This window comes from Piliocolobus tephrosceles, chromosome 10 (assembly GCF_002776525.5).
Source record: "Piliocolobus tephrosceles isolate RC106 chromosome 10, ASM277652v3, whole genome shotgun sequence".
Lineage (NCBI taxonomy): Eukaryota > Metazoa > Chordata > Mammalia > Primates > Cercopithecidae > Piliocolobus > Piliocolobus tephrosceles.
In genome coordinates this window covers 67,802,039-67,827,352 of record NC_045443.1, presented here as the reverse complement: position 1 = coordinate 67,827,352, position 25,314 = coordinate 67,802,039, and the positions used below count along the sequence as shown (strand labels likewise).

The following is a 25,314-nucleotide window of genomic DNA, read 5'->3' as shown; positions in this document are numbered from 1 at the left end:
GTGCAGCAATGCCCTCCTCCAGCTTCCCTGGGACTGCTTCTCCTCCAGCCTCTACTTGAATCCCATCCCCATCCTCCAGCCCCTAGTGACTGGGAGCTCACAATCTAGGAGGTAGCTCATATTCTAATGTTAGAAAACAGCTTAATATTCCTAAACTCCTCCTTTCTTATAAATTCAGCCTACTGAGCCTAATTCTACCTTCAAGAAGAAAAATAATCATGTTGTTTTCCTCTTCTACATGGCAGCCTTCTTTAAATCAGAAGCTAACTATATTATGTCCCTTGAAGTCTTCTCTATCATTGTTCAGGTCAATCACCTCAAATGATCTCTAATTCATCCTAAAATATGCCCCCAGAAATTGAGTGCAGCTCTCCAGACTGGGCCTGACTTACACAGAGAGCACGAGACTTAGGTCCTGTGATAGGGATCACAGGCTTCTCATTCAAGCAGAGGTTGCAAATCTGTGTTTGTAGCTGCATCTTGCTTGTTTATTGAATTTAACACCAGCTGATTTTCAGGCACTATCCCACATGGACACGTGGACAGCCACCTCAGCAACTCTCCTGCCCAGGTGACTGCAATAACTCCAGTGTCAGCTGGGCAGTTCTAAATGAATGCCTCAATGTCCCTCTAAATCGAGTATATCCCAAGCAAAGTATATCCTCCTTCACCAATCTCTCCCTTTTTTTTTTTTTTTTTTTTTTTTAGATGGAGTCTTGCTTTCTCACCCAGGCTAGAGTGCAGTGGCATGATCTTGGCTCACTGCAGCCTCCACCTCCCATGTTCAAGCGATTCTCCTGCCTCAGCCTCCCAAGTAGCCACGATTACAGGTGCCCGCCACCATGCCTCATTTTTGTATTTTTAGTAGAGATGGGGTTTCGCCATGTTGGCCAGGCTGATCTCAACCTCCTGACCTCAGGTGATCTGCCTGCCTCGGCCTCCCAAAGTGCTGGGATTACAGGTGTGAGCCACCGTGCCCAGCCTGTCTCCTCATTTCTATCAATGTTCCCACTGTTCTCTTGAGTGACATGAGCTCAAGTCTTAGGCCATCCTTGATTCCTCCCTGCTTCTCTTCAGTCTGGGCCCCACCTAGTTCCTCCTTTCAGTGCCTTTTCACAGTTTTCTTTCCATTCTCATTGCCAGGGCTCCTGGCCAGGGCCCTGTGTCCTTGGCCTGATTATCCCAGCAGTCTCTTCATTGAGCTCTCTGCTCCCCGCCACCTCACCTCCTATGCCCACACACACTGTTTCCTCCATATTCTACTATTCCTCATTTGCCATTGTTTATATGCTTTCTTCTTTTGCTATTTGCCTGATTCCTTTATATTTTGTTTTTCAAGTTTCCAAGACTAGAGACCATGCATCTGTTTGTAACTTCAGCAATTTATAAAGAAGGCCTTTAACAAATATTTCCTGTTGACAATAAATATGATATCAGAATATATTTAGATAAAATGATCTTTAGAAAATAATGCCAAAAGATGAAGAGCTATGTAAGTTAAAATAACAACAACAACAATAATAATATTGATATTTGGTCACTTGACTTTTCTAATGGGCATCTCAGAATTACTTCCCCCACAACTGATCTGTCTGGATCTTCCCAAACCCACCAGTCTACTTCTCCATAGTTTTCCCTCATGTTAGTAAATGACACCTCCATTCTTCCATTTGTTCCCCAGCCAGAACATATGGAATCATCCATACTCTATATTCATCAACAAATTTAGTTCTTCCTTCGATATATCCAACACTTCTCACTCACTGCCTTCATCACTACCTTTCTGAATAAAGCAGTCCCACATGCTGTATTCCCATTGCTTTCCATCATCCTTACCCCGCTCTTTTCTTTTTCATAGCACACATCTCATCTGATTTATTATATTTATGTGTTTATTATCTGACTTCCTCCATGAGAATGTAACCTCTGGAATGGCAAGGACTTTGTTTCGTTTCTTGCAAAGTCCCAGCTCCTAGAACAGTGATTGGCATGTGGCAGGGGCTCATTAAATATTTATGAATAAATTGATGAATGAATGTATCTGATTCCATAACTCATATTCTACCCTGCTGTACACTGACCAGGAACCCACCCTATTTCTCCTTGAACACATTTTTCAGCTACTGTGTTCAACAACTAATTTGTATTTAAATAAATCGGTTTTCTTTTCAGAATCAGCATTCGCGCTTTTACACAGCTCTTTGATGAGGACCTGAAGGAATTCACAAAGCCACTCTACTCAGACACATTTTTTTCTTTACCCATCACTACTGAATCAGGTAAGGCTAACCTTTACATCATGTTCTACCAACTGCCATATCACCTACAAGAGCCTCTAATGGGGAGATATTGGCTGATGATGGGGGAAACATTTATTTTCATTTGGAACTGAATCTTTGTGTGGCCAAAAATTGATGTGGATCAAAGGGATTGCACAATTTCTCTAGAAGAATGGATTGAAAGGGAATTAATCTAAAAAGAAGGTGAAAATACAGTATTTTTTTCTATTAAAAATGAATTATTTTCTAAATAGTGAATGAAAACCATTAAAATCAAGAGTTTTCACAGGCAGAAATACAAGTTAGTATAAAAGGCTTTCAGTTAAAAATGAGAATGTATATATGCATATACACAGAAATGCTCAGGAAAAAAAGACTAAAAGAAAAAACACCAAAATATTAATGATGTGTATCTCAAAGTAATGGAACTACAGGTGATTTTTCTTCCTTTTGCTTATTATGTGTTAACTTGGTACTATTAAAAACTGTTGGCCCAGCGCAGTGGCTCACGCCTGTAATCCCAGCACTTTGGGAGCCGAGGTGGGCGGATCACAAGGTCAGGAGATCGAGACCATCCTGGCTAACATGGTGAAACCCCGTCTCTACTAAAAATACAAAAAAATTAGCCGGGCGTGGTGGCGGGCACCTGTAGTCCCAGCTACTTGGGAGGCTGAGGCAGGAGAATGGCGTGAACCCAGGAGGCAGAGCTTGCAGTGAGCCAAGATTGCACCCCTGCACTCCAACCTGGGTGACAGAGTGAGACTCCGTCTCAAAAAAAAAAAAAAAAAAAAAACTGTTAATGTAAAAGACTATAACTAACAATTTCTGAAAGAGACTTCTCTAGTGTGTTAGAGGAAAAGCCTGAGTAATAATAGTGGCTAGTATTTACTGTTCACCTTCTCAGTGGAGACACAGTTTTAAGCATTTTACATAGAATAACTTGTCCAATTCTCATGACAGTCTTTTGAGGTAGATGCTATTATCATCCCCATATTAAAGATGAGGACATGAGGCACCAGAGATTAAGTAACTTGCCCAAGATGGTGCAGCTGAAATTCTGGCACTTTCTGCCCAAGCATACAACCTCTGCGTTGCCCTGTCTCTGAATACTTCCACCAGGCTGAGAATAGCATCATTTCATCCCCTTCTTTCTTAATACCATCATCTGCACAGCCTTTTGCTGTAGCCCATGTTCCGCAGTGCTTGATCTTTAGGTCTGGGAAGTTCTTTACAGCTAAAACCGTCTCTCGTGCTGCATGACAAAAGATGACTCAGCCTCACAAACATTCCAATCTATTTATGCCAAATATAGGGATCATCTCCCACTTTTCAAGCCAAAGGGGGATGAGAACACAGTTAAGCGGATTTAGATGTCTTTACTTATAATTTAATGTAGGGACTTTGTAAACACAATTCTTTCCTTTTTTGAAATATTGTTACATGACAAAAATTGCATGTAGTCCAGTACAGGAAGACAGTAAACGTATATTCAAAAAATGATATTAACCACACTCAAGGAAAGATGATTGTGTTGATTTGATGAGTCTTGAAAGGCAACATGGAACAAAAAAATCTAAGATCTTAAAATGCAACTTCAAACATGGGCCACTTCACAGACCTAAATTTAAGGGGTAACACAGTAACACTTTTACAAGAAAACATAGGTATAACTCTTTGTAACCTTGGATTAGAAAATAGCTTTTAAGATATGACACCAAAAGCATAAGCTACAAAAGAAAAAAATAGACAATTTGGATTTAATTAAAATAAAAAACTTGTGCTTCAAAGGACACTATCAACAAAGTAAAAAGACAACCTACAGAATTGGGAGAAAATATCTGCAAATCCCATATCTGATAAGGGCTGAGTATCTAGCATATAAAGAACTCTTACCTCACAATTTAATAATAGAAACACAAAGTACACTGTATATATAGTGTAATATATATGTGTGTGTGTGTGTGTGTGTGTATATATATATATATATATATTTTTTTTTTTTCCAAGACGGAGTCTTGCTCTGTCACCCAGGCTGTAGTGCAGTGATGCCACCTTGGCTCACTGCAACCTCCACCTCCCAGGTTCAAGCAATTCTCCTGCCTCGGCCCCCCAAGTAGCTGGGACGTCAGGCACGCACCACCACGCCCGGCTAATTTTTTTATTTTCAGTAGAGACGGGTTTTCACCATGTTGGCGAGGCTGGTCTCAAACTCCTGGCCTTGTGATCCGCCTGCCTCAGCCTCCCAAAGTGCTGGGATTACATGTGTAAGCCACCGTGCCCAGCCAAATTACACAATATTTAAATGGGCAAAGACTCTGAATAGACATTTCTCCAAAGAAGATGTACAGTTGACTAATAAGCACATGAAAAGATGCTCAACATCAGTAGTCATTAGGGAAATGCAAATCAAAATCACAAGAAGATACCACTTCACACCCAGTAGCATGGCTGTAATCAAAAAGACAGTAACAAGAGTGAGGATATGAAGAAATCAGAACCTTCCATACACCGCTTATGAGAATGTAAAATGGTGTAGCTGCTTTGAAAAACAGCTTATAGAAATATTAAACCTAGAGTTACCATATGACCCAGCAATTTCACTCCACAGTATATACCCAGGAGAAATGAAAACATATGTCCACATAGAAACTTGTACATGAATATTCATGTAGCATTATTCATAGTCGCCAAAAAGTAGAAGCAATTTAAATGTCCATCAATGGATGAATGGATAAACAAAATGTGATATATCCATACAGTGGACTATTATTCAACCATAAAAAGGAATGAAATCTTGGTATATGCTATAATATGGATGAACCTTGAAAACATTATGCTCAATTAAAAGAGTCAGTCACAAAAGATCACAGATTTATGATTTCATTTTTATGAAACATCCAGAATAGGCAAATCTACAGACACAGAAAGTAGATTAGTGGTTGCCAGGGATCGTGAGGAGGGAGGAATGGGACTGACTGCTAAGAGGTATGTGGTTTCTTTTGAGGGTGATGAAAATGTTTTAAAATTGATTGTGGGGACATTTGCAAAACTCTGTGACTATTCAAAAGACCATTGAATTGTGCAATTTAGATGGGTGAGTTGCATGCTATGTGAATGATATTTCAATAAAGCTATTTTAAAAATGAGGCCACTCTTACCTCTTCATAAACTCCCAGTAGCGGTACCATACCAGATAATAAAAATAAGACTTTGTTAAAATAGCTCCAAGCAATCCACTGGATTTTCCAAGGCCCCAAATGCTGTGTAACATGTTTTATATAAATGAAATTGCATTTTTATCTTGGTGGCAAACTTATGGCCTTTATCTTAGGTGCCCCAAGCTTTATATACAAGTGCAAAGTCCAAAACACCTCTATAAGCTATACGCCACTAACTTCAAAAGTATACAGTGACACCTGGCCTCACTGCTACCGGGTGGGAGCCAGCCTTTCATCTTCTTAGGTACATACTCCTAGCCTTTGGAAAGTAAATGCCTCCTCGTGGGCATCACTTGAATTCTATTTGTAATAACATTACTTAGGAGATATGGCTTCAATAGCTTTCTTACTGGTTCCCTAGCACTAATTTTCCCATCTGCATTTGTTGTTGTTTCTATCTGGATTATTGTAGAGCCCTTGTTTGGAGCTATTGAAGGTGTGAGTGCTGGTCTGTTTTTAATTGGCATGCTAGTGGCTGTTGTTGCCTTATTGATCTGCAGAAAGAAAGTGAGGTAAGTACAAAGATCCTTTTCGTGATTGGACCCACAACTTTAAAAATGCAACTGAAAATTCCCTTTAGGCTGAAAACTAAGAAGTGAAAATAATTTAATTTTTCCAGGTTAAATTGTCACTGTTTTCTCAGTAAAAACAAAAGTCTAACTCTAAAGCCATGACTCACTTTTCTCACTTTTCTCAGTTCTTTTATATCCCATTGATGAATTCTTCCCTTGCCAAAGGACTGAGGGGCCATCTATAGCTTTATTTAAAGATGAAGTGACTCCTTTTGCACAGGAAAAAAAAAATATGTGTGTGTGTGTGTGTGTGTGGTTCATATCCTCATGAAGACAGAGATGTTTGCAAATTGCATGTCCAAGTGCTCTTCTGAAATATCCTGAAAAGTGTGGTTGACATCACCATTTTGTAGTTCATATCTGCCATCCTAATTTAAGAAGGGACCAAAAAGAACCAAATAGCATGTGGCCCCAATGTCGTGCCTTCTTCTCTTAGTGAATTTTTTTTCTTAATTTGGCACATGTTCCTCTTCATTGAAGTCGTGTCTGGCATCTGAAATTTACTGGATTTTTTTTAAGCAAAGTTTTATTGAGAATGTGGGAAGTGATTATAACCTGTAGCCAAAAACCAGGAGACAAATCTTCAGTTTTTGCAGAGATCCGTTTCTGGGTGGGAATGATCTACTTTATTCTTTTTCCTTTCCCTCCCTCAGAGAGATGTTGGCTGAGTGCAAAGCTACATGAATACTGAAAAATCCGTATTTGCACAAACATGCACAGCCTTACCATAAATGGAAAAATTTGTTCAAGCCAAGTATCATAATCAGAATAAAAGTTCTCTCCCTTATGTTTCAGCCATGGTCGAGAAAGATCCTCTGCCCGTCTGAGCATTCGTAGGGATCGACCATTATCTGTCCACTTAAACCTGGGCCAGAAAGGGTAAGCACCACATTTGCCTTCATATAATTTGTTGAAAGATGGTATTATGTGAAATCTGCTAACAAAGTCTTCTTCTTTTGGTTTCCTTTCACAGTAACCGGAAAACTTCTTGGTAAGAGAGAGAACACATTAATTACTATATTATCTGCCTTTGAAATATGAGTCAGAATGGTTATGGCACTTTCCATTTTCTGCAGTAACTCTCTTTTCTTGTTTCATTTTTAATTACAGTCCAATAAAAATAAATCAGTTTGAAGGGCATTTCATGAAGCTACAGGCTGACTCCAACTACCTTCTATCCAAGGAATACGAGGTACAACTCAAGCAGAATGAAGCTTCAGCATCCCTAGTTCTTAGCAGAATTTCCCTCCTAATGTTTACTGTGTAATCATAGGCTGATTGGGCTCAGAAGTTAGAAAGCTGCTTAGAATCTCAGCTGAGCACTCTTTTATGCCTAAACTATGCCCTGAACAATATACCATCTAATCTTAGAGGCCAGCTTGAGCTCTAGAATAACACAGCAAACCAAAGGCTACCTGGATCAGACAGTAAGGAAGAATTAACAAATCTCAAATGCAGACCTAATGCTGTCAGATATTCAGCCTGGCCGTTTGCTTGGCTGGGAGATACTGTGGTTTTGCAAAAAGCACGTAGCTTTTGGATTTGATTCTCAGGTTTGCCACTTGGCTGACCTGGGGCACATCAGTTATCCTGTCTGAGCCTCACCTGTAAAATAGTGAGAGGAACACTTCCCTTGTGGGTTTGTTGTGGGGATCAGAGCTAATGCATGTTGAATACCAGGCATTCATAAACAGTAGCTAGTGTATATATTTTCATATTATTATGTATCTCCAGGACTGTACGATTTGCTTTATTCTATTTCATATCCTCCACTTACAAACTTATTTTTGAACTAACAGGAATTAAAAGATGTGGGCCGAAACCAGTCATGTGATATTGCACTCTTGCCAGAGAATAGAGGGAAAAATCGATACAACAATATATTGCCCTGTAAGTTTTGTGTCAGAATTTGTAATACTGTCTTCCTCTAGCCATTTCTGCATTTTTCTCCAAAAATGAAATGGGGCTAAAGAAATATAATGTAACTGGATATGGACAATCTCAAGCTCTGAATGCCTTTCATAAGAAATAACTTGTATATTCCTGCACTTCTCTCTAGAGGGATAATAGCCAGTTTAAATTCTGATTATGAAAGGCCCGTTATGCTATTGACATTTCCTCCATGTGATCCTACTGCTTCTCTTTGGAGGCTAAGCAGTAAATGGGGTTAACAGCAAGGGCTCTGACATCAAGCAGACCTGGGTTTGCTTAGCAAAGTCTTTGGTTAGCAATTTCTACTTAAATTTCCTTACCCCATTAGGTAAAGCAATAGAAGGTAGGTTTTCTGGATTGTATTCATTCCAGCAGTGAAAGGGAGCTGGCCACTCCATCAGGCAAATGTCGTAATGTTACAAAGGGAAGCACAGATGGGGCTTCACGTTGTATCCTGTGTCTGACTGGTTATAGGCCACCTATGCAATGTGGGGCAAGTTAGTTATCCTGTCTCAGCCTCATCTGCAAACTGGAGATAAGATCGCCTCCCATTTGAGGCTGTTGTGGGGATCAGAGCTAAGGCACATCACACACATTACATAAACTGTAGAAAAATCACTCCAAGACTCAGCGGCAAATCTCTCCTTCCAGATGATGCCACACGAGTGAAGCTGTCCAATGTAGATGATGATCCTTGCTCTGACTACATCAATGCCAGCTACATCCCTGTAAGTGACCCACTAGGCCACAGTGTTCGGGATGAGGCTCTGGTGGGTGGCTACACAGGAGATGCCACTCCTGCATGTTCCCGTTATTCTTAGCTCTGGAAACACTTGTAGATTTCAGAAGAGCACGTCTGAATGCCATTAAAAAAAAACAGGGTATCCAATTCAGTTCCTGCTAAGCCACATTTTTCACAATGGCTATAGTCAAATGAAATTATAATGAGCCCAGGACCCATTTTCATAGGTCATCTACTCTCTGCAGTCCTTAACCTAGATGAGAGTTTCCTAAGGAAGATGGACCCCCCCCTGCTAAAGCTGCCTAGCTAGAGAAGTTGATCCCATGTTACTTGGAATCTTCACAACCACAGACACAACTCAAAGGTTATACAAATCTTCGGGCTCTGGTTTTGGTTAGCATCTTGCCACCTTCCTACAGCACACTGCAGTGGAAAAAGCTTTCAGATCAAACAAATCTAGATTTGAATCCCACTTCTGCCCCTTGTTGACCCTGTGACCTTGGGTACATTATGTCACCTTTTTGGGCCTCCATTTTCTTTTCCCAAAACTGAGGATAATAATATTTACCTCAAGCAACCATCCACTCACTCAATAAACACTTAGAAGTTAAGTGCTAACTGTAAGTCAAACACTGAGCTGTTTACAGGCATGGGATAAGATGGAATCCTGACCCTGAAAGCACTCTCAGAAGAGTTGAGACAGGGGCCGGGTGCGGTGGCTCAAGCCTGTAATCTCAGCACTTTGGGAGGCCGAGACGGGCAGATCACGAGGTCAGGAGATCGAGACCATCCTGGCGAACACGGTGAAACCCTGTCTCTACTAAAAAATACAAAAAAAAAAAAACTAGCCAGGCGAGGTGGCGGGTGCTTGTAGTCCCAGCTACTTGGGAGGCTGAGGCAGGAGAATGGCATAAACCCAGGAGGCGGAGCTTGCAGTGAGCTGAGATCCGGCCACTGCACTCCAGCCTGGGCGACAGCGACACTCCGTCTCAAAAAAAAAAGAGTTGAAGCAGGAAAAGACAATGGCATGAGAAACCTGCCACAGCAGTGCCTCTCCTACACTGAAAGATGTCTGCATCATCTGGGGATCTTGAGACAAGGCAGATTCTGATCCAGCAGGGCTGAGGCAGGGCCTGGGAGTCTACATTTTTTTTTTTTTTTGAGATGCAGTCTCGCTCTGTTGCCCAGGCTGGAGTGCAGTGGCACGATCTCTGCTCACTGCAAGCTCTGCCTCTGAGGTTCACGCCATTCTCCTGCCTCAGCCTCCCGAGTAGCTGGGACTACAGGCGCCCGCCACGGTGCCCGGCTAATATTTTTTGTATTTTTAGTAGAGATGGGGTTTTACCGTGTTAGCCAGGATGGTCTCAATCTCCTGACCTCATGATCTGCCCGCCTTGGCCTCCCAAAGTGTGGGGATTACAGGTGTGAGCCACTGCACCCGGCTGAATCTGCATTTCTAACAAGCCTCTGGGTGATTTCAGTGCTACTGGTCTGAGAACCGCACTCAGCAGCAAGAGGCTAGAGGTTGCCATGGGGCATCTAGGAGGAGAATATCCCCCAGCAGAGAGAAAGATAAAAGAAGGCTCAGCCAAGCAGGCCCCATGCTGAGGATAAGTAAGGATTGGTTAGATAAGAGGCAGTGTTTGCGTGGCTGGGGGTGGCGATGGCAGGGGTGACATAATGTGGAGACCCTGAGGAAAGAGAAAGAGCTTCGAATAGAATCGACAAGGAATTGCTGTCATTGCTGGAGTGCAGAAGGAGATGAAAATATCCCGCTCTTGGACGGTGGTTTGGATTAAAAAGTCCATTAGATGGTAGACGCACAGTTGACAGTGGTTTCTCTTCCGTGATGCTTCCTGTGGATGATCTACCTTACCAAATTATTCTGACACTGATTGTCCAAAATGACTAACACTTTTCTACATTAAATAGGGAAAGAGCCTGATTACAGTCCCTCAAACAGTCTACACAAATGCCCCCCCGACACACACATATAATTGAGGGTGAAGTGTTGTCTAGATCATTGCCTGAGTCCCCCGTTTGCTTTCAGAATAGACCCAGGCAAGTAAAAGGGAATGTGGCACTTAACACTAGTTCAATGTTCTGACCTTTGTCCTTCCTGCTCCCAAGCCTTGACACTTGTGTTAGTATCTTTTTCTGAAGTCAGAGACTTGGCAGAGACCTCCCTATCATCTAATCTGAAGAACTCTTTGTTTATACTTCTGAAGAGGCCCATTGTTTCTGACTCTCCATATTGTAAATTCATTGCAGGGCAACAACTTCAGAAGAGAATACATTGTCACTCAGGGACCGCTTCCTGGCACCAAGGATGACTTCTGGAAAATGGTGTGGGAACAAAACGTTCACAACATCGTCATGGTGACCCAGTGTGTTGAGAAGGGCCGAGTGAGTAAACAGCCTTCCTGCCATCCAAGCTTTGCTTTCTGCCACCTGGACAGAATTCTGCCCCATCATCAAAGTGCAACCCTGCAAAACCAAGTAGGGATCATGTGAGAACATTGTTAGTGACTTACGCCACTCTGTTCAAACGACTCTAATAGTAAACCCAAGTGAGGCCTCATTCTGATTCTGGGTCTAAAGTTCCAGTCAAAGCTGTTTCCATTTGAGGACTGGGATTATTGGCAGTGCCCATTACACCAAAAGATTACCTGGCCACTTGGCTACTCCATTCTTCAGTGTATGGCTGGGGGAGAGACCCGGTCAGAGTCACTGGACCTGCCCCTCCTCCCAGGAAAGGAGAAGTGAGTTGTAGACTGTATTGGCAGACACAAAGTAAAAGAATAATCCAGACAAGTTAAGCAACCCCCCTTGTAATGCAGTTATCATCCTGCACTTTATATGGTTATTTTGAGGATTAAAAGAGAGATTACGGCCGGGCGTGGTGGCTCACGCCTGCAATCCCAGGACTTTGGGAGGCTGAAGGGGTGGATCACGAGGTCAGGAGATCTATCAGGTGAAAGCAGGAGACTAGCAAAAAAACTTAGCCGGGCATGGTGGCAGGCGCCTGTAGTCCCAGCTACTCGGGAGGCTGAGGCAGGAGAATGGCGTGAACCCGGGAGGCAGAGCTTGCAGTGAGCCCAGATCGCGCCACTGGACTCCAGCCTGGGTGACAGAGCGAGACTCCATCTCAAAAAAAAAAAAAAAAAAAAAAAAGGATTACATGTGAAGTGCCCAGTATCTGCACTCAGTAAATATATGCTTACAATCCTCTTTCCCTTGTCTGTGTACATGTAAAGACGAGCTTAGCTAAATGTTCTAACTTCTCAAAGATCTCTTGGCACATGGCCCACGTTACGATAGTGACATAAAAAAATGAAGCAGGGCCAGGAAGACAGTGCCTTCCTGTACCCAACTAGATATTTCTTTAGAAAGAACAATAAATTGTGAACCACAGTTTACCTGCTAGTGGAACTGAAATGCCAAGGGGGGAAAAAAAAAAAAAACCTCAAGCCATATATCACTGGGCCTAAAAAATGAGTGAACCCAAAGGCTGGCGTTAGGGGTGCTCCTTGTGCAGCTCTCCCCTTCACTTGGAGCAGCATCTCAGCTTCAGCACTGGCCATGAGAAGGTTAATATAAAGTAGACGGTCAAATTGCTTTAGCAGCTGATCCCAGATTCCTAACTCAGGAAGACATTTGGAGGAGGGAAACTGCAGGTTCACAAAGGAGTAACTTTTCTGGACTCACGTTTTTTCTGTCTGTCCTGTTCTAGGTAAAGTGTGACCATTACTGGCCAGCGGACCAAGATTCCCTCTACTATGGGGACCTCATCCTGCAGATGCTCTCAGAGTCCGTCCTGCCTGAGTGGACCATCCGGGAGTTTAAGATATGCAGTGTATGTTAGCTTGCTTGACTTCATTTAACAACCGAGCTTGGGGAGATGAACGAGATCTGTGAATCCCACTTTTGCTGGTTCCTCTCTTGTAGTTTCAGCCCATAGGAATTGCTCCATGGCTCAGTTGTCAAGCTTGAAGGTTTGCACTGGACATTTCCTCTTATTATCCTGCTCTCTGCTCTTACAGGAGGAACAGCTTGATGCACACAGACTCATCCGCCACTTTCACTATACGGTGTGGCCAGACCATGGAGTCCCAGAAACCACCCAGTCTCTGATCCAGTTTGTGAGAACTGTCAGGGACTACATCAACCGAAGCCCAGGTGCCGGGCCCACTGTGGTGCACTGCAGGTACTAGGACGCCTGGCAGCCAATAAAATGGCAGCCATAAGGGGGTTGTGGAAAAATACGTAAGCATGGGGAATTTGGTAGGTGGAGGATTTGTCTGGACCAACCAGCCTGCCTCACCCCCAGAGGGTTTTATAACGTTCCTCCCCTTCTGCCAACGTCATTCCTCTTCCCTGACTTCTCCTTTTTCACTTTCTCCCCCTGTAGCTCTCTCTCACCCTCACTCTCCAGCCTTCTCTCTCCCTCTTGCTCTTTTCCTACTTTCTGAAATCCAAAGTCCTGATGGGAATTCCATGCTTTCCATCATCAGGCATATCACCTTCAATCTAAGTTCCCAACAACTCCCTTCCCATTCTAGCCAGGAAAGTGAGCACACAAGCTTATTCTTGCCTCTGGTCATTCTTCCATTTTGGGATGGCTTTCTCTCTCTTCTCCACCTAAGTCCTACCTATCCTTCAAGATTTATTTTCTAATCTTCCCTCCGGGTCTAGTAGCATGTCTTTGTCTATTTGTGGTGCTTCAACAAAATACCACAGACTGGATAACAAATAATATAAACTTATTTATCACAGTCTAGAGGCTAGGAAGTCCAAAATCAAGGCACTGGCAGGTTCAGTGTCTGTTGAGAGCTTGGTCTCTGCTTCCAAGATGGTGCCTTGTCACTGTGTCCTCACATGGAGGGAGGGAGGGATGGAAGGGCAAAAGGACCTAGCTAGTTCCCTCCAACCCATTCATGAGGGCAGAGCCCTCATGACCTAATCACCTCCTCCACCTCTTAATATTGTTGCACTGGAGATTAAGTTTCAACATGAATTTTTGGAGGGGACACAAACATTCAAACCACAGCATAGCAATTGCCATCTGTAGCACCTAATTTTTTCTCTTAAGTTTCTGTTCTCTTGATTTCTCTTTGCTTCAGTCTGTCCAGAAAATCAACCTAACAAGTGAAATCTCTCTCTCTGGGGAGCCTGGTATTTAGCTAATTAATGTTTGCAGCAACACTTTGATAGCCCTAACTGAATGGCACTACTAAATATGGAGCAGGGAATTACAGCTGTAAAAGAAATGCCAAGTATACTCATCTCCCTCCTGTCAGCCCAGCACCCTAGGAGCCCGGCTTTCCTATGTCCTTGGAACCTTGACATTTTTAATAGGAAGGTGAGGCACTCACCTCAGAGCTTTCTGCTTTTTGAAAAATGGCAGGCATTTTTGTCCAGGACCACGGGAGAACTGTCCTTTATCTTATAAATGTGTGTATCAAAAATCCCCAGATTATACAACCATTTTGGGGAGCAATTTGGCAATCCCTAGTGAAGTTGTTCATGCCCATGACCAACCCAAGAGTTCTGCTTCTAGGTTTCGACCCCTGAGAAATCTCCACATATATTCATGTTCATTGCAACATGTTTTAATAGAGAAAAATTTTAAATGATCTTATTACCACTGGATTAGCAGTGGTTTATGAGAGAATGAAAAGAAATTAGATCAGCTGGGTGTGGTATATCCTGCCTGTAATCCCAGCACTTTGGGAGCCAAAGTGGGAGGATCACTTGAGGCCAGGAGTTCGAGACCAGGCTGGGCAACTATTAGGGAGACCTTATCTCTATAAATCTTTTTTAATTAGCTGGGAGTAGTTATATGTGCCTGTGGTCCCAGCTACTCACGAGGCTGAGGTGAGAGGATTGCTTGAGCCCGGGAGGTGGAGGCTGCAGTGAGCTATGCTTGTGCCACTGCACTCCAGTCTGGGCAACAGAGCAAGACTCGGGGAGGGCAGGGGAGGGAAGAAGATATATATGTAGCAATATAGATAAATCTGAAAATATAATATTGAGTAGGAAAGTTGATAAAAAGATACCTAAAGCATGTATACTACCGTTTCAGTAGATTTTTGAAACATAAATGTTGTTTATAGATTTATCTGTATGTAGGAAAAGTATTAAAAACATGCATGGAAATGATACATAGTAAGTGCAGAGCAGGACTCATGGTGGAAGACGGACAGGGAGTGGAGATGGAAGACTGTGCGGAGGTGGGATTGGGGGACTCTAGGTTAAACTTGTTTAAGAGAAAAAGAGCACTTTGAGAGAAGGGAATATTCCTATCTTCTCCCTTAACTGGGAAGGGAAAAGAAAGATTGTGCCAGAGTCTCCAGATGCAATCTTGAAAGGCAAATTTAATAAAAAGGCTCGATCTTCCTTTGCCATCTCTTCTAGTGCTGGTGTGGGTAGGACTGGAACCTTTATTGCATTGGACCGAATCCTCCAGCAGTTAGACTCCAAAGACTCTGTGGACATTTACGGAGCAGTGCATGACCTAAGACTTCACAGGGTTCACATGGTCCAGACTGAGGTAAGAGTTATAGACTGAAAGTTATAGGCCACCCTCCTCCCCACTATATTCCCACAAAAAAAATACCAGACTTTAATCTGACAAGGGGAAATAACTATGACACAATAGGAAGAGAAAAAAAGAACTGAATATAGGTATTTTCTAAGACTTGTTATTTTAAAACAAATCTCACTGGTCTTGAAGGTGACCATCTTGAGGCTCATTTTAAGATGATAGGCTGGCAAATGAGCATAAGAACCTCAGTTAGTTAGGAAAGAAGATCCCAATCTCTTCTCTCCCCCAGCCCCACTCCCTCCACCTATACCCCCATTTTGGGAGTGTATGTAGATTGTAAAGACCACATGCTTCCATCTGTGCAGCACTTTGACATTTGCAGGGCATTTTTGAACACGTTCTCATTAAATTTTCACAATAACCTGACGAGACATATTATATTCCATTTCCAGACTAGAAAAATAAGCTTGGCCGGGCGCGGTGGCTCAAGCCTGTAATCCCAGCACTTTGGGAGGCCGAGACGGGCGGATCACGAGGTCAGGAGATCGAGACCATCCTGGCCAACACGGTGAAACTCTGTCTCTACTAAAAAAATACAAAAAACTAGAGGGGCGAGGTGGCGGGCGCCTGTAGTCCCAGCTACTCGGGAGGCTGAGGCAGGAGAATGGCCTAAACCCGGGAGGCGGAGTTTGCAGTGAGCTGATATCCGGCCACTGCACTCCAGCCTGGGTGACAGAGCGAGACTCCATCTCAAAAAAAAGAAAAAAAAGAAAAATAAGCTTAAGGGCTTTGCACAAAGCCCACAGCCATGAAGTGGCTGAGGTGGCTTGGGCACTATTCTAGAGAACCCTGGGCCCTTGAGTGTGCTATAAGTGTACTAGCCTCAGGGTCAGATCTCTTCCTCAATAGAGACCAAGCATTCACTCCTCTGCATCAATGCCTTCCAAGGCTGAAGTTCTCTTACCCTCGTGTTTCACAAATTTTTCTACAAAATTCTCTGTATTAAAAGAAAAAAAAAAATCCATGGTTGGAAAAGTAAAAAGTTCTACATGCTTCTGTGTCCCCTCTTAGAGTCCTAGTACCCAAGGACACTGCACAGACAGCAATGCTCCACAAAAAGAGAGCCTCTTGCAGCCATGGCCCCTCTTTGAGCTTTGTTGAACCCACTATTTCCAAAACCATCTTGACCTCTGAATTCTTTTCTTGTGCAGCATATATTAATATCCTGCATTCAAGCTAGCAACAATTGAACCAGAGAAATTAAAATAAAAATTAAAAATATCCTGCAGAACTCACATTTGGCAAAACAATGGCATCATTGTCTCCTGCAGGCAGGATTCTCTGCCACCACTATTGTCCTGGGCTGAGAGTACTTTCATTATAGCTGAGAGTACTTTCATTATAACAATGATTCTACCATATTTTGAATGTTTTATTATGAAATTGTTTTAAAAAAAAATACACGAAACATGGCTGGGTACAGTGGCTCATGCCTGTAATCCCAACGCTTTGGGAGGCCCAGCGGGGGCAGATCACTTGAGGCCAAGAGTTTGACACCAGCCTGGGCCACATGGCAAGAGCCCATCTCCACAAAAAATTTTTAAAAAGAAAATACACAAAACTAGGAAACATAGTATAGTGAGTTTCCATGTACCCAAACCCCAGCTTCTACAATTATCAGTATTCTGTGTTCTTTTCCCAGCTGTATCCCACATTTAATGTTCCCCTACCCCATGGCATTACGCCATTGAAATATTTTAAAGCAAATCCCACTTACCACATTATTTCATCCTTAAATACACATATACATGTATATACATATGTATGTGTACCCACGTACACATGTAATATATGTCATATTGCATATGTGTATGTATATATGTGCATATATGTGCATGTGTATATGTGTACATTTGTATGGATATGTGATATTACATATACTGCATATATACATATGTATGGGTATATATGTGTGAACATGTGTATATATATGTGTGTATACATATATTTGAAAAGGAGTCTTTAAAATTATGACTGCAATGTCATTATCACATCTGTGTCTTAACCATAATTCCTAAATATCATCTAATATCCGGTCAGTATTTATCTCAAAAAATTACTTTTTATAAAAAAACTGTAGTTGATTTTCATTAGAATCCAGAGTTTACATACTTCATTTGGTTGAAGTGTCTCTGAAATATTTTTTAATCTATAATCCTCCCTCCCATTTGTTTTCTATGACATTTATTTGTTAAAGAAGCCAGCTCATTTGTTCGGTAGATTTTCCCACATTCTAGATGTGGCTGATTGCTTTTTCATGGTGGTAATGTATTCCTTTACTCCCCATGGATTTTGTCAGCTGGAGGTTAGATCTGGAGGCCTGATTAAACTCTGCTTCGTGGGTGGTGCTGAGGGCTTTCTGTTGCATGACATCAGAAGGCAGATCACCATGTCTGTCTCTCTTTCAGCACTGAGAATACTGACGGTGAGTTCAGGGAGTGTCAGCCTGAACCCTTCATTATCCCCATCAACCTTTCACTTAATGGTTTTAGCAGTCACTGATGACCTCTGCCTAGCTCTGTCATTTCATCAAAAGTTGCAGAATTATATTACCCTGTATCATAATTATTAACCTTCAGCTTTCTCCAGACTATACATTCCTAGAGGGTGGGAACCTGTTTTCCTTCTCTATATCCTCAATATTTTTTAATCTTTTAAATGAACAAATATCCTACACTTATGTTGCTAAAAAGTCAGCATTAATAGTTTGTTAGTTTACTGTCACTTTCACAATTTGTAACTTGGGGAAGAAGAGGTTATACTGTAAATAGTCTCAAACTGTGTGTATTTATGTGTGTGTGTGTGCGTGCTCTAGTAATTGTCAGAGGATCCTTGGGCCATGTATCACTTCCATACACCTGCCCCAAACTCATGATGCATTTTGGCAACTAGGAGGGACTCTACTGTCAAAATAACCGGCTGACTTTCAGAGCAGAGGTAACACAATGTTCCGCTTCCTCCTTCTCCTTAGAAATAACTCCATCTTTTCCCTATTCTGTTCTCCTTTTCCTCCTGCCTCACTGAGGATGCTGTGGCTTAGTGCCTCAGCTTGTCTTCTTAATGTTTGAGTTCCCCAAGGTTCTGTCCTCAAGGCACCACCCTTTCTCTCAGTCTTCATTCTTTGTGATATTCTCCGTTCCCATACATGCTCATGTTACCCAACTCTAATTCTCCTGTCTCCACATACCTGTAAGTGCCTGCCTACCAGATGGATTCCCCCAGAAGCCTTACAGTCATCTAACTTCAAAAAGATCAAAGCAAAACTCATTCTCTTTCAAAAAACCAAACAAAACAACAAAAACATTCCTCCTGCTCTTGCACCTTCCAGTTTCATTTAATAGTATTGCCATCCATGTGTTTGCCCAAGCCAGGGAGCTGACTTCTTATATTTTTTAAGGGATGGGGTCTCATTATGTTGCCCAGACTGGACTCAAACTCTGTGCTCAAGCAATCTTCTACAGTTGTGCACCACCACACCTGGCATGCTTACATGCGTGGATATGTGCATTTATTTATTCTTTCTATTTTTTGTTTATTTACGTGGTGAGACAAGATCTCACTATGTTGACCATGCTAGACTCAAAAACTCCTGGGCTCAATGGAGTGGATTTCTTTTCCTCCAGTTTCCACCTCGAGCAGTCACGAAGTCCTTTCTTTCCTTCGGAGCCAGCCCCTCATCCCACTGCCACTGCCCTTGCACAGTCCTTTATCAACTCTCATTAGTCCTGCTAATGAGTAGCCTCCTAGTGGGTCTCCTGCCTTCAGTTCCACCCTAATGATCCCTTCACCATCAAAGTTCCCTTGCTGACTCTGTCAGCTCCCTGCAAAAAAATCGTGAAAAGCTCACCACTGCTTGTAAAATGAAGTTCAAACCTCATCCTGGGTACAAGCCTCTTTATAACCTGGCCCCAACTTACTCCTCCAGCTTCATGTCATTGTACTAGCCACCACCAGTGATTAGGGTCTGCCAAATTAAGGAAGGTTTACCCACCTGGGCCAGAATCCACTTTCAGTCTTTCCATCATAATGAAATAAACATTGCAGTAAGATAAAATTTTCTATCTCCCTTTTTTCTCAATCACACAAAATTCTAAATGCTATCCAGGTACCAGGTTGATGCAAAAGTAATCACAGTTTTTGCCATTACTTTTAATGGCATTAACTGCATTTTAATGGCATTTAAATGCATAAATTGCATTTAATGGCATTTAATTGCATTACTTTTAATGGCAAAAACCGTGATTACTTTTGCATCAACCTAGTATCATCTGCCTTGCTTTAAGCCTCTGCTGAAGTTGAGTTGTTTCTACAGGCTCAGAATCCCTGGTGCTAGAGCTTGCATTTGGTAATGGGAGTGGGTGCAGAGGGGTGTGATCTGTGGCTGAGCCCGTGTGTGTGTGACTATTTCAGCAAAAGACAGAGGACGTTTGGACCCCTTGTATTATTTTTCTGGGTCCATGGTGACAGTGAACTTCAACTTACCTCTGTCTTTATTTGAGATACAAAGGGATGCAGGTCTTCACAAGTTTTCCAACAGCAAGTATTTCTAAACGAACAGGCATTGGTCAGGGGATTTATGAGTGTCCCTTCTTCTTTTACGCTGCTTTGAGGAAAATTTGCAGCCTGACCCTAAGAGAGACACTCAGGGAGCAATAACCTGTTAAAGAACAATAGATGATAGTCACAGTCTCGATCTCATTTGCTTCTGCTGGGAAGGAAACACTGAGATGTTGTAGGACTAAGGACCTCAGGTTCCATTTGGGGCATTGTTCGAGGGGTTTCCCATGACCCACGCAACCAGCATTTTAGCTGCACTAGACTTCTCACGATTTCCAGAATATATGTGAAATGTTATGTTATGTTGCCTTACTTCTTTGCTTGAATTCTTATAAATATCACCTTTTCTCTTTAGCTTGATAGTTTCCTCCCCTCAAAATGAACCTAATGGCTTTCTCTTCTGTATGAAACCTTATACACAATTGTATCTTAACGTTTATCATCTTATAGGTGTTTGTTCACTAAATACTAAGCCATGCACTCAGGGATCACAAAAAGACTGTAATACTATAAATAATATCTAATATTCCAAATATTGATGAAATTGAATGGAACTGAATGTGTCAACACTAAGCCAAGCCTTCACCAGTTAACAAAAAATTATCTTTTGTGATCTGAGATTCATATATTAGGCTTTGTCTACTTTTCATTAAGAATAAAGTGAGAAGCACATTAACAATCTCACCGTTTTAGAGTAATCATTTTCAAAGGGACATTCTATTGGGAAAAGAAGAACTTATATTTAAGACAAGGCAAATTAATGGATATTAACTTGTTTCAAAGCCCATGGTGAATCATTGTTAAAGAATTTATTAATAGGCCATAGCACAGATGTACTAGAGTTCATTCACAGCTTACCTCTAAGGTCCCAAAGTAATTTAATATCCCAGTAGAAGTGAAAAAATGAATTATGCTTTGGGTGGAAGGGAACAGGGAGGTTTCAGTCTATAATTTGGTGGATCCTTTTTAAGGTAGCGAAAAGAGACTACTTTATACTAACAACCATTCTCAGATACCTTTCTCAGATTTTCAAGATTGAGACTGCATATAACATTCATAATAAATGACAAAGGTCTGTGAGCAGAGAATAGTTATCAATATTATTGCAGGCCTCACTTCTTATTGATTTGGTTGTTTAAAATGTCCTTTTCTAGGCTGGGTACAGTGGCTCACACCTGTAATCAATCCTAGCACTGTGGGAGGCCAAAGAAGGAGGATGGCTTGAGGCCAGGAGTTTCAGACCAGCCTGGGCAACAGAGCAAGAAGTCCCTGTCTCTAAAAAAAAAATTTTTTAATTTATCTAGGCCTGATGGTCCATACCTATAATCCCAGATACTCAGGAGACTGATGTGTGAGAATCACTGAAGACCAGGAGTTCAAAGCTGCAGTGAGCTATGATGGTGTCACTGTACTCCAGCTTAGGCGACAGAACAAGACCCCGTCTCTTAAAAAAAAAAAAAAAAAATTTAAATGTTCTTATCTGTTGATTATACCAGACCTACCTTATATAGTCCCATGGATAGATGACCAGGCTAGCTTCCAATCAGGGACAATATCTAGTGCCAACCCATAAAAATAAGTACCTGTTTACTTGGAAAGATTGTTAGTGAGGAAAGACCTAATTGTTCTACTTTGTATCTCAAACCTCTAAAATACTTTAAGACTGACTACACTGATTGCCTTAAACACAAGGTCTGGAAATATTTTTCAATATCCATCTGACTGACATCAATCTATATCCTTTAATGGACAAAGGATGTTAGCTATAAAAGAGACCTTTGCCTCCTTGTTTAATAAGTGGGAAAACTGGGATCCCAAGAAGCCTGATGATTCAGCCTAGGCTGGCTGGAGGCTGCCGAGAGCCCACAATTCATGACTCCCTCTGGGCCGTTGCTATGTCAGCAAGGGAAAGTTCCGCAGAAATCCATTTCCTTATAAGAGAACTCAGGGAGTATAAGGAAGGGGGCCCAATGCACAAGCTTGGCTGCCTGTGGCTGAGACACAGTGGTCAGTGGAGGTCTTTATGGTCACCAAAGCACTGACTCTTCTATATCTATTTATATTTCAAAAGTAGTAAATTCTCAAATAGCCAACAGGTGGGTCTGTCCTCACTATGTAACCCTTGTAGTTCTCTGCAGTCAGCCAACATCTTTGAGATTCTTCCACGTGGCAAACTCAGATGCTGAGAGAACAGAGGTGGATAAGACACTGGCCTTGCACTCAAAGAACTAACAGTCCAGCGGGGCTTATTGCACACACCTCCCTTTTTTCACTATGTTCCTAGAATAAAGGGAACAAACCAGCAGAGTATGCGGGGAAATGATTTTCTCATTCAGTCATGCAATGAAATTGGGATTCATATAAGAAAACTGGTGTAGTGAAAAAGACATGACTTTGAGGTCACATCTCCAAGATCAAATCCTGGGGCCCCATTTCTTAGCTGTGTGACCTTGGAGAAGTTACTTTTGAGTCTCAGTTTATACTGATAATTATATTCACAAGGTTGCTGAAATCATTAAATGAGATAATTTATGTAAGCTACATAGCAGTGTCTGGCATTCATTCATCTACTGAATTTGTGAAGGATCTACTATGTACTAGACACAATTGTAGGCTCTCATACTATACACACACACACACACACATATACATAAATACATATACATAAATATATACACACAAATATACATATATACACATAAATATTATAAGAATGAAAAATGCCACCTCTCTGCCCATTATCATTGTTCTCTTTTCAGTGGTAGTAAATAAAAGACATTCTTTTATTTACCAGAGACCATTAGTGAAGTGATGATCAAGAAATTTGCTAACTATATAGAATTCCATTATTGTCAATAGTTTGTGAGAGTCTCTCATCTTTCTCATACATGAGAACAGGCTCTCCTCTGACATGTTTCTGCTTTTCCACAGTGTCAGTATGTCTACCTACATCAGTGTGTAAGAGATGTCCTCAGAGCAAGGAAGCTACGGAGTGAACAAGAAAACCCCTTGTTTCCAATCTACGAAAATGTGAATCCAGAATATCACAGAGGTAGGCACTTACTTCACTCACTTCCAAGTTCCTTCATCAAGATATGGTCAATCTGGCCAGGCACAGAGGCTTATACCTGTAATCCCAGCACTTTGGCAGGCTGCGGCAGGATGATCACTTGAGCCTAAGAGTTTGAAACCAGCCTGGGCAACATAGGGAGATCCAGTGTCTACAAATAACTAAAAAAAAAAAAAAAAAATCAGTCAGACAGACATCATGGCACATGCTCATAGTCCCAGTTACTTGGGAGGCTGAGGGGGAGGATCGTTTGAGCTCGGGAGGTCAACGCTGCAGTGAGCTGAGATCATACCACTGCACTCCAGCCTGAGTGACAGAGCAAGATCCTGTCTCCAAGAAAAAAGAAAAAGATTCTAGCTGGGTGCAGTGGCTCATGCCTGTAATCCCAGCACTTTGGGAGGCCAAGGCAGGCAGATCACCTGAAGTCAGGAGTTCGAGACCAGCCTGGCCAACATGGTGAAACCCCCATCTCTAGTAAAAATACAAAAGAGTCAGGCATAGTGGCTCATACCTGTAATCTCAGCTACTCAGGAGGCTGAGGTAGAACTGCTTGAACCCGGGAGGCAGAAGTTGCAGTGGGCTGAGATCCTGCCACTGCACTCCAGACTGGGCAACAAGAGTGAGACTCTGTCTCAAAAAAAAAAAAAAAAAAAAAAAAAGAAAAAAGAAAAGAGGAGAAGGGAGAGAAGGGGAGAAGAAAAGAGAAAAAAGGAAAAGGAAAAGATTCTGGAAACCATTAATAACTTAAAGCTCTTCCAATGTACACCACCCATTTCTTCTCCTAGACACACAGTGGCAACGGGGAAGAGAGGGAGGGTGGGAAGGGGGTTCCTGCAGCTGAGCAGCAGTTTCACAAGGTATCTCTTCCAGCCGAGCCGAGGATGCCTGCTACAAAGGACTCTACTTAGCCTTTCTTTTCCAAGCAATAAGCTTCACTACTGGGGAGGATGCTTTGAAATCACTAGTTTAAGTTGTAAAATCCGTTTGGAAAAGAATTTGGCAATCGAGGTATCGGGGTCCTTCGTATGTTATCTTGTGACCCTGTATTTCTCCTACCACCCTACATTACATATGAAAAGAAAAATTATTATGTATGACGCTTTTCATAGTTAAAAGTTTGACAAGCCTGGGCAGCAAAGTGAGGCCCCTTCTCTACAATAAATTTAAAAATTAACCAGGCATGGTGTGCACCTGTAGTCCCAGCTACTTGGGAGGCTGAGGCAGGAGAATCACTTGAGCCCAGGAGTTGAAGGCTGCAGTGAGCTATAATTGTGTCTCTGCACTCCACCAGGGTGACAGAGCAAGACTGTATCTCAAAAACAAACAAACAAACAGGTTGGGCATAGTGGCTCACGCCTGTAATCCCAGCACTTTGGGAGGCCAGGCCAAGGCAGGTGATCAGCTGACGTCAGGAGCTCACGACCAGCCTGGCCAACATGGCGAAACCCCATCTCTACTAAAAACACAAAAATTAGCTGGACGTGGTGACGTGCACCTGTAGTTCCAGCTACTTGGGAGGCTAAGGCAGGAGAATTGCTTGAACCTGAGAGGTGGAGTTTGCAGTGAGTCAAGATCATGCCACTGCACTCCAGCCTGGGCCACAAAGCAAGACTCCATCTCAAAAAACAAACAACCAAAAAGAATGCTATTTTTGAGGACGTTATAATAACATGGGTATTTATTATACATAAAGAAAAGCTGGACGTAAAACAAACAAAAACAATGCATAAGGAAAAAGACTGGGAGAAAATATAAATTTCCCTGAACATTAGAAAAATCTATTTTTCCTTCTTTTGTATTTTATAAATGTTCTAGAATAAGGATGTAACACTTTTCAAATGGGAAATTCAATAGTAAAAAACCTCACAAGGCACAGTTTTGATCAAGCAATTATTAAGTGGCAAGAGAAGGGTCCTCATGCCTCGTCTTACTCTAGGCCATCATGAAGACCTAAGTTATCACACAAGCTAATTGCAAATGTGAAGGAGGATTGTATTAGTTATCTGTTACTGCCTAACAAATTACCCCAACATTTAGCAGTTTAAATCAGCTTTATTATCTCACTGGTGGTTCTGGCCCAGAGTCTTTCAGGAGGTTGCAGTCAAGACTTACAAGGGGGCTGCCATTATCTGAAGGTTTGACTGGGGCTGGAGGAGTCACTTCATAATGGCCTGCTCACATGGCTATGGGCAGATGCCGCTGCAATTCCTTGCCATGTGGACTGATATCTCTATAAATCAGATAATCTTACTTTGACAAACATTATTTCATACCCTCTTATCTCCATTTCTAAATGATCTTCAATTGGCAGTGTCTCCTAACCTTTTATTTAGTTCT

The 25,314-nt window shown here is 42.0% G+C and overlaps 1 protein-coding gene across 3 annotated transcripts in view; it reads left to right on the top strand.

Annotated features, from left to right (window-relative positions):
• Positions 1 to 25,314, top strand: part of PTPRB (protein tyrosine phosphatase receptor type B) — a 126,854-nt gene that overhangs the window by 96,265 nt on the left and 5,275 nt on the right. For all 3 annotated transcript variants that reach the window (XM_023226529.2, XM_023226528.2, XM_023226527.2), the window contains 12 exons: positions 2,173 to 2,279; positions 5,910 to 6,009; positions 6,865 to 6,948; positions 7,043 to 7,060; positions 7,180 to 7,261; positions 7,869 to 7,959; positions 8,653 to 8,729; positions 11,015 to 11,149; positions 12,477 to 12,599; positions 12,787 to 12,950; positions 15,161 to 15,296; positions 22,839 to 22,959. In XM_023226529.2, the coding sequence (XP_023082297.1) occupies positions 2,173 to 2,279; positions 5,910 to 6,009; positions 6,865 to 6,948; positions 7,043 to 7,060; positions 7,180 to 7,261; positions 7,869 to 7,959; positions 8,653 to 8,729; positions 11,015 to 11,149; positions 12,477 to 12,599; positions 12,787 to 12,950; positions 15,161 to 15,296; positions 22,839 to 22,959 (1,238 nt within the window). The remainder of the gene's footprint in view (positions 1 to 2,172; positions 2,280 to 5,909; positions 6,010 to 6,864; positions 6,949 to 7,042; positions 7,061 to 7,179; positions 7,262 to 7,868; positions 7,960 to 8,652; positions 8,730 to 11,014; positions 11,150 to 12,476; positions 12,600 to 12,786; positions 12,951 to 15,160; positions 15,297 to 22,838; positions 22,960 to 25,314) is intronic.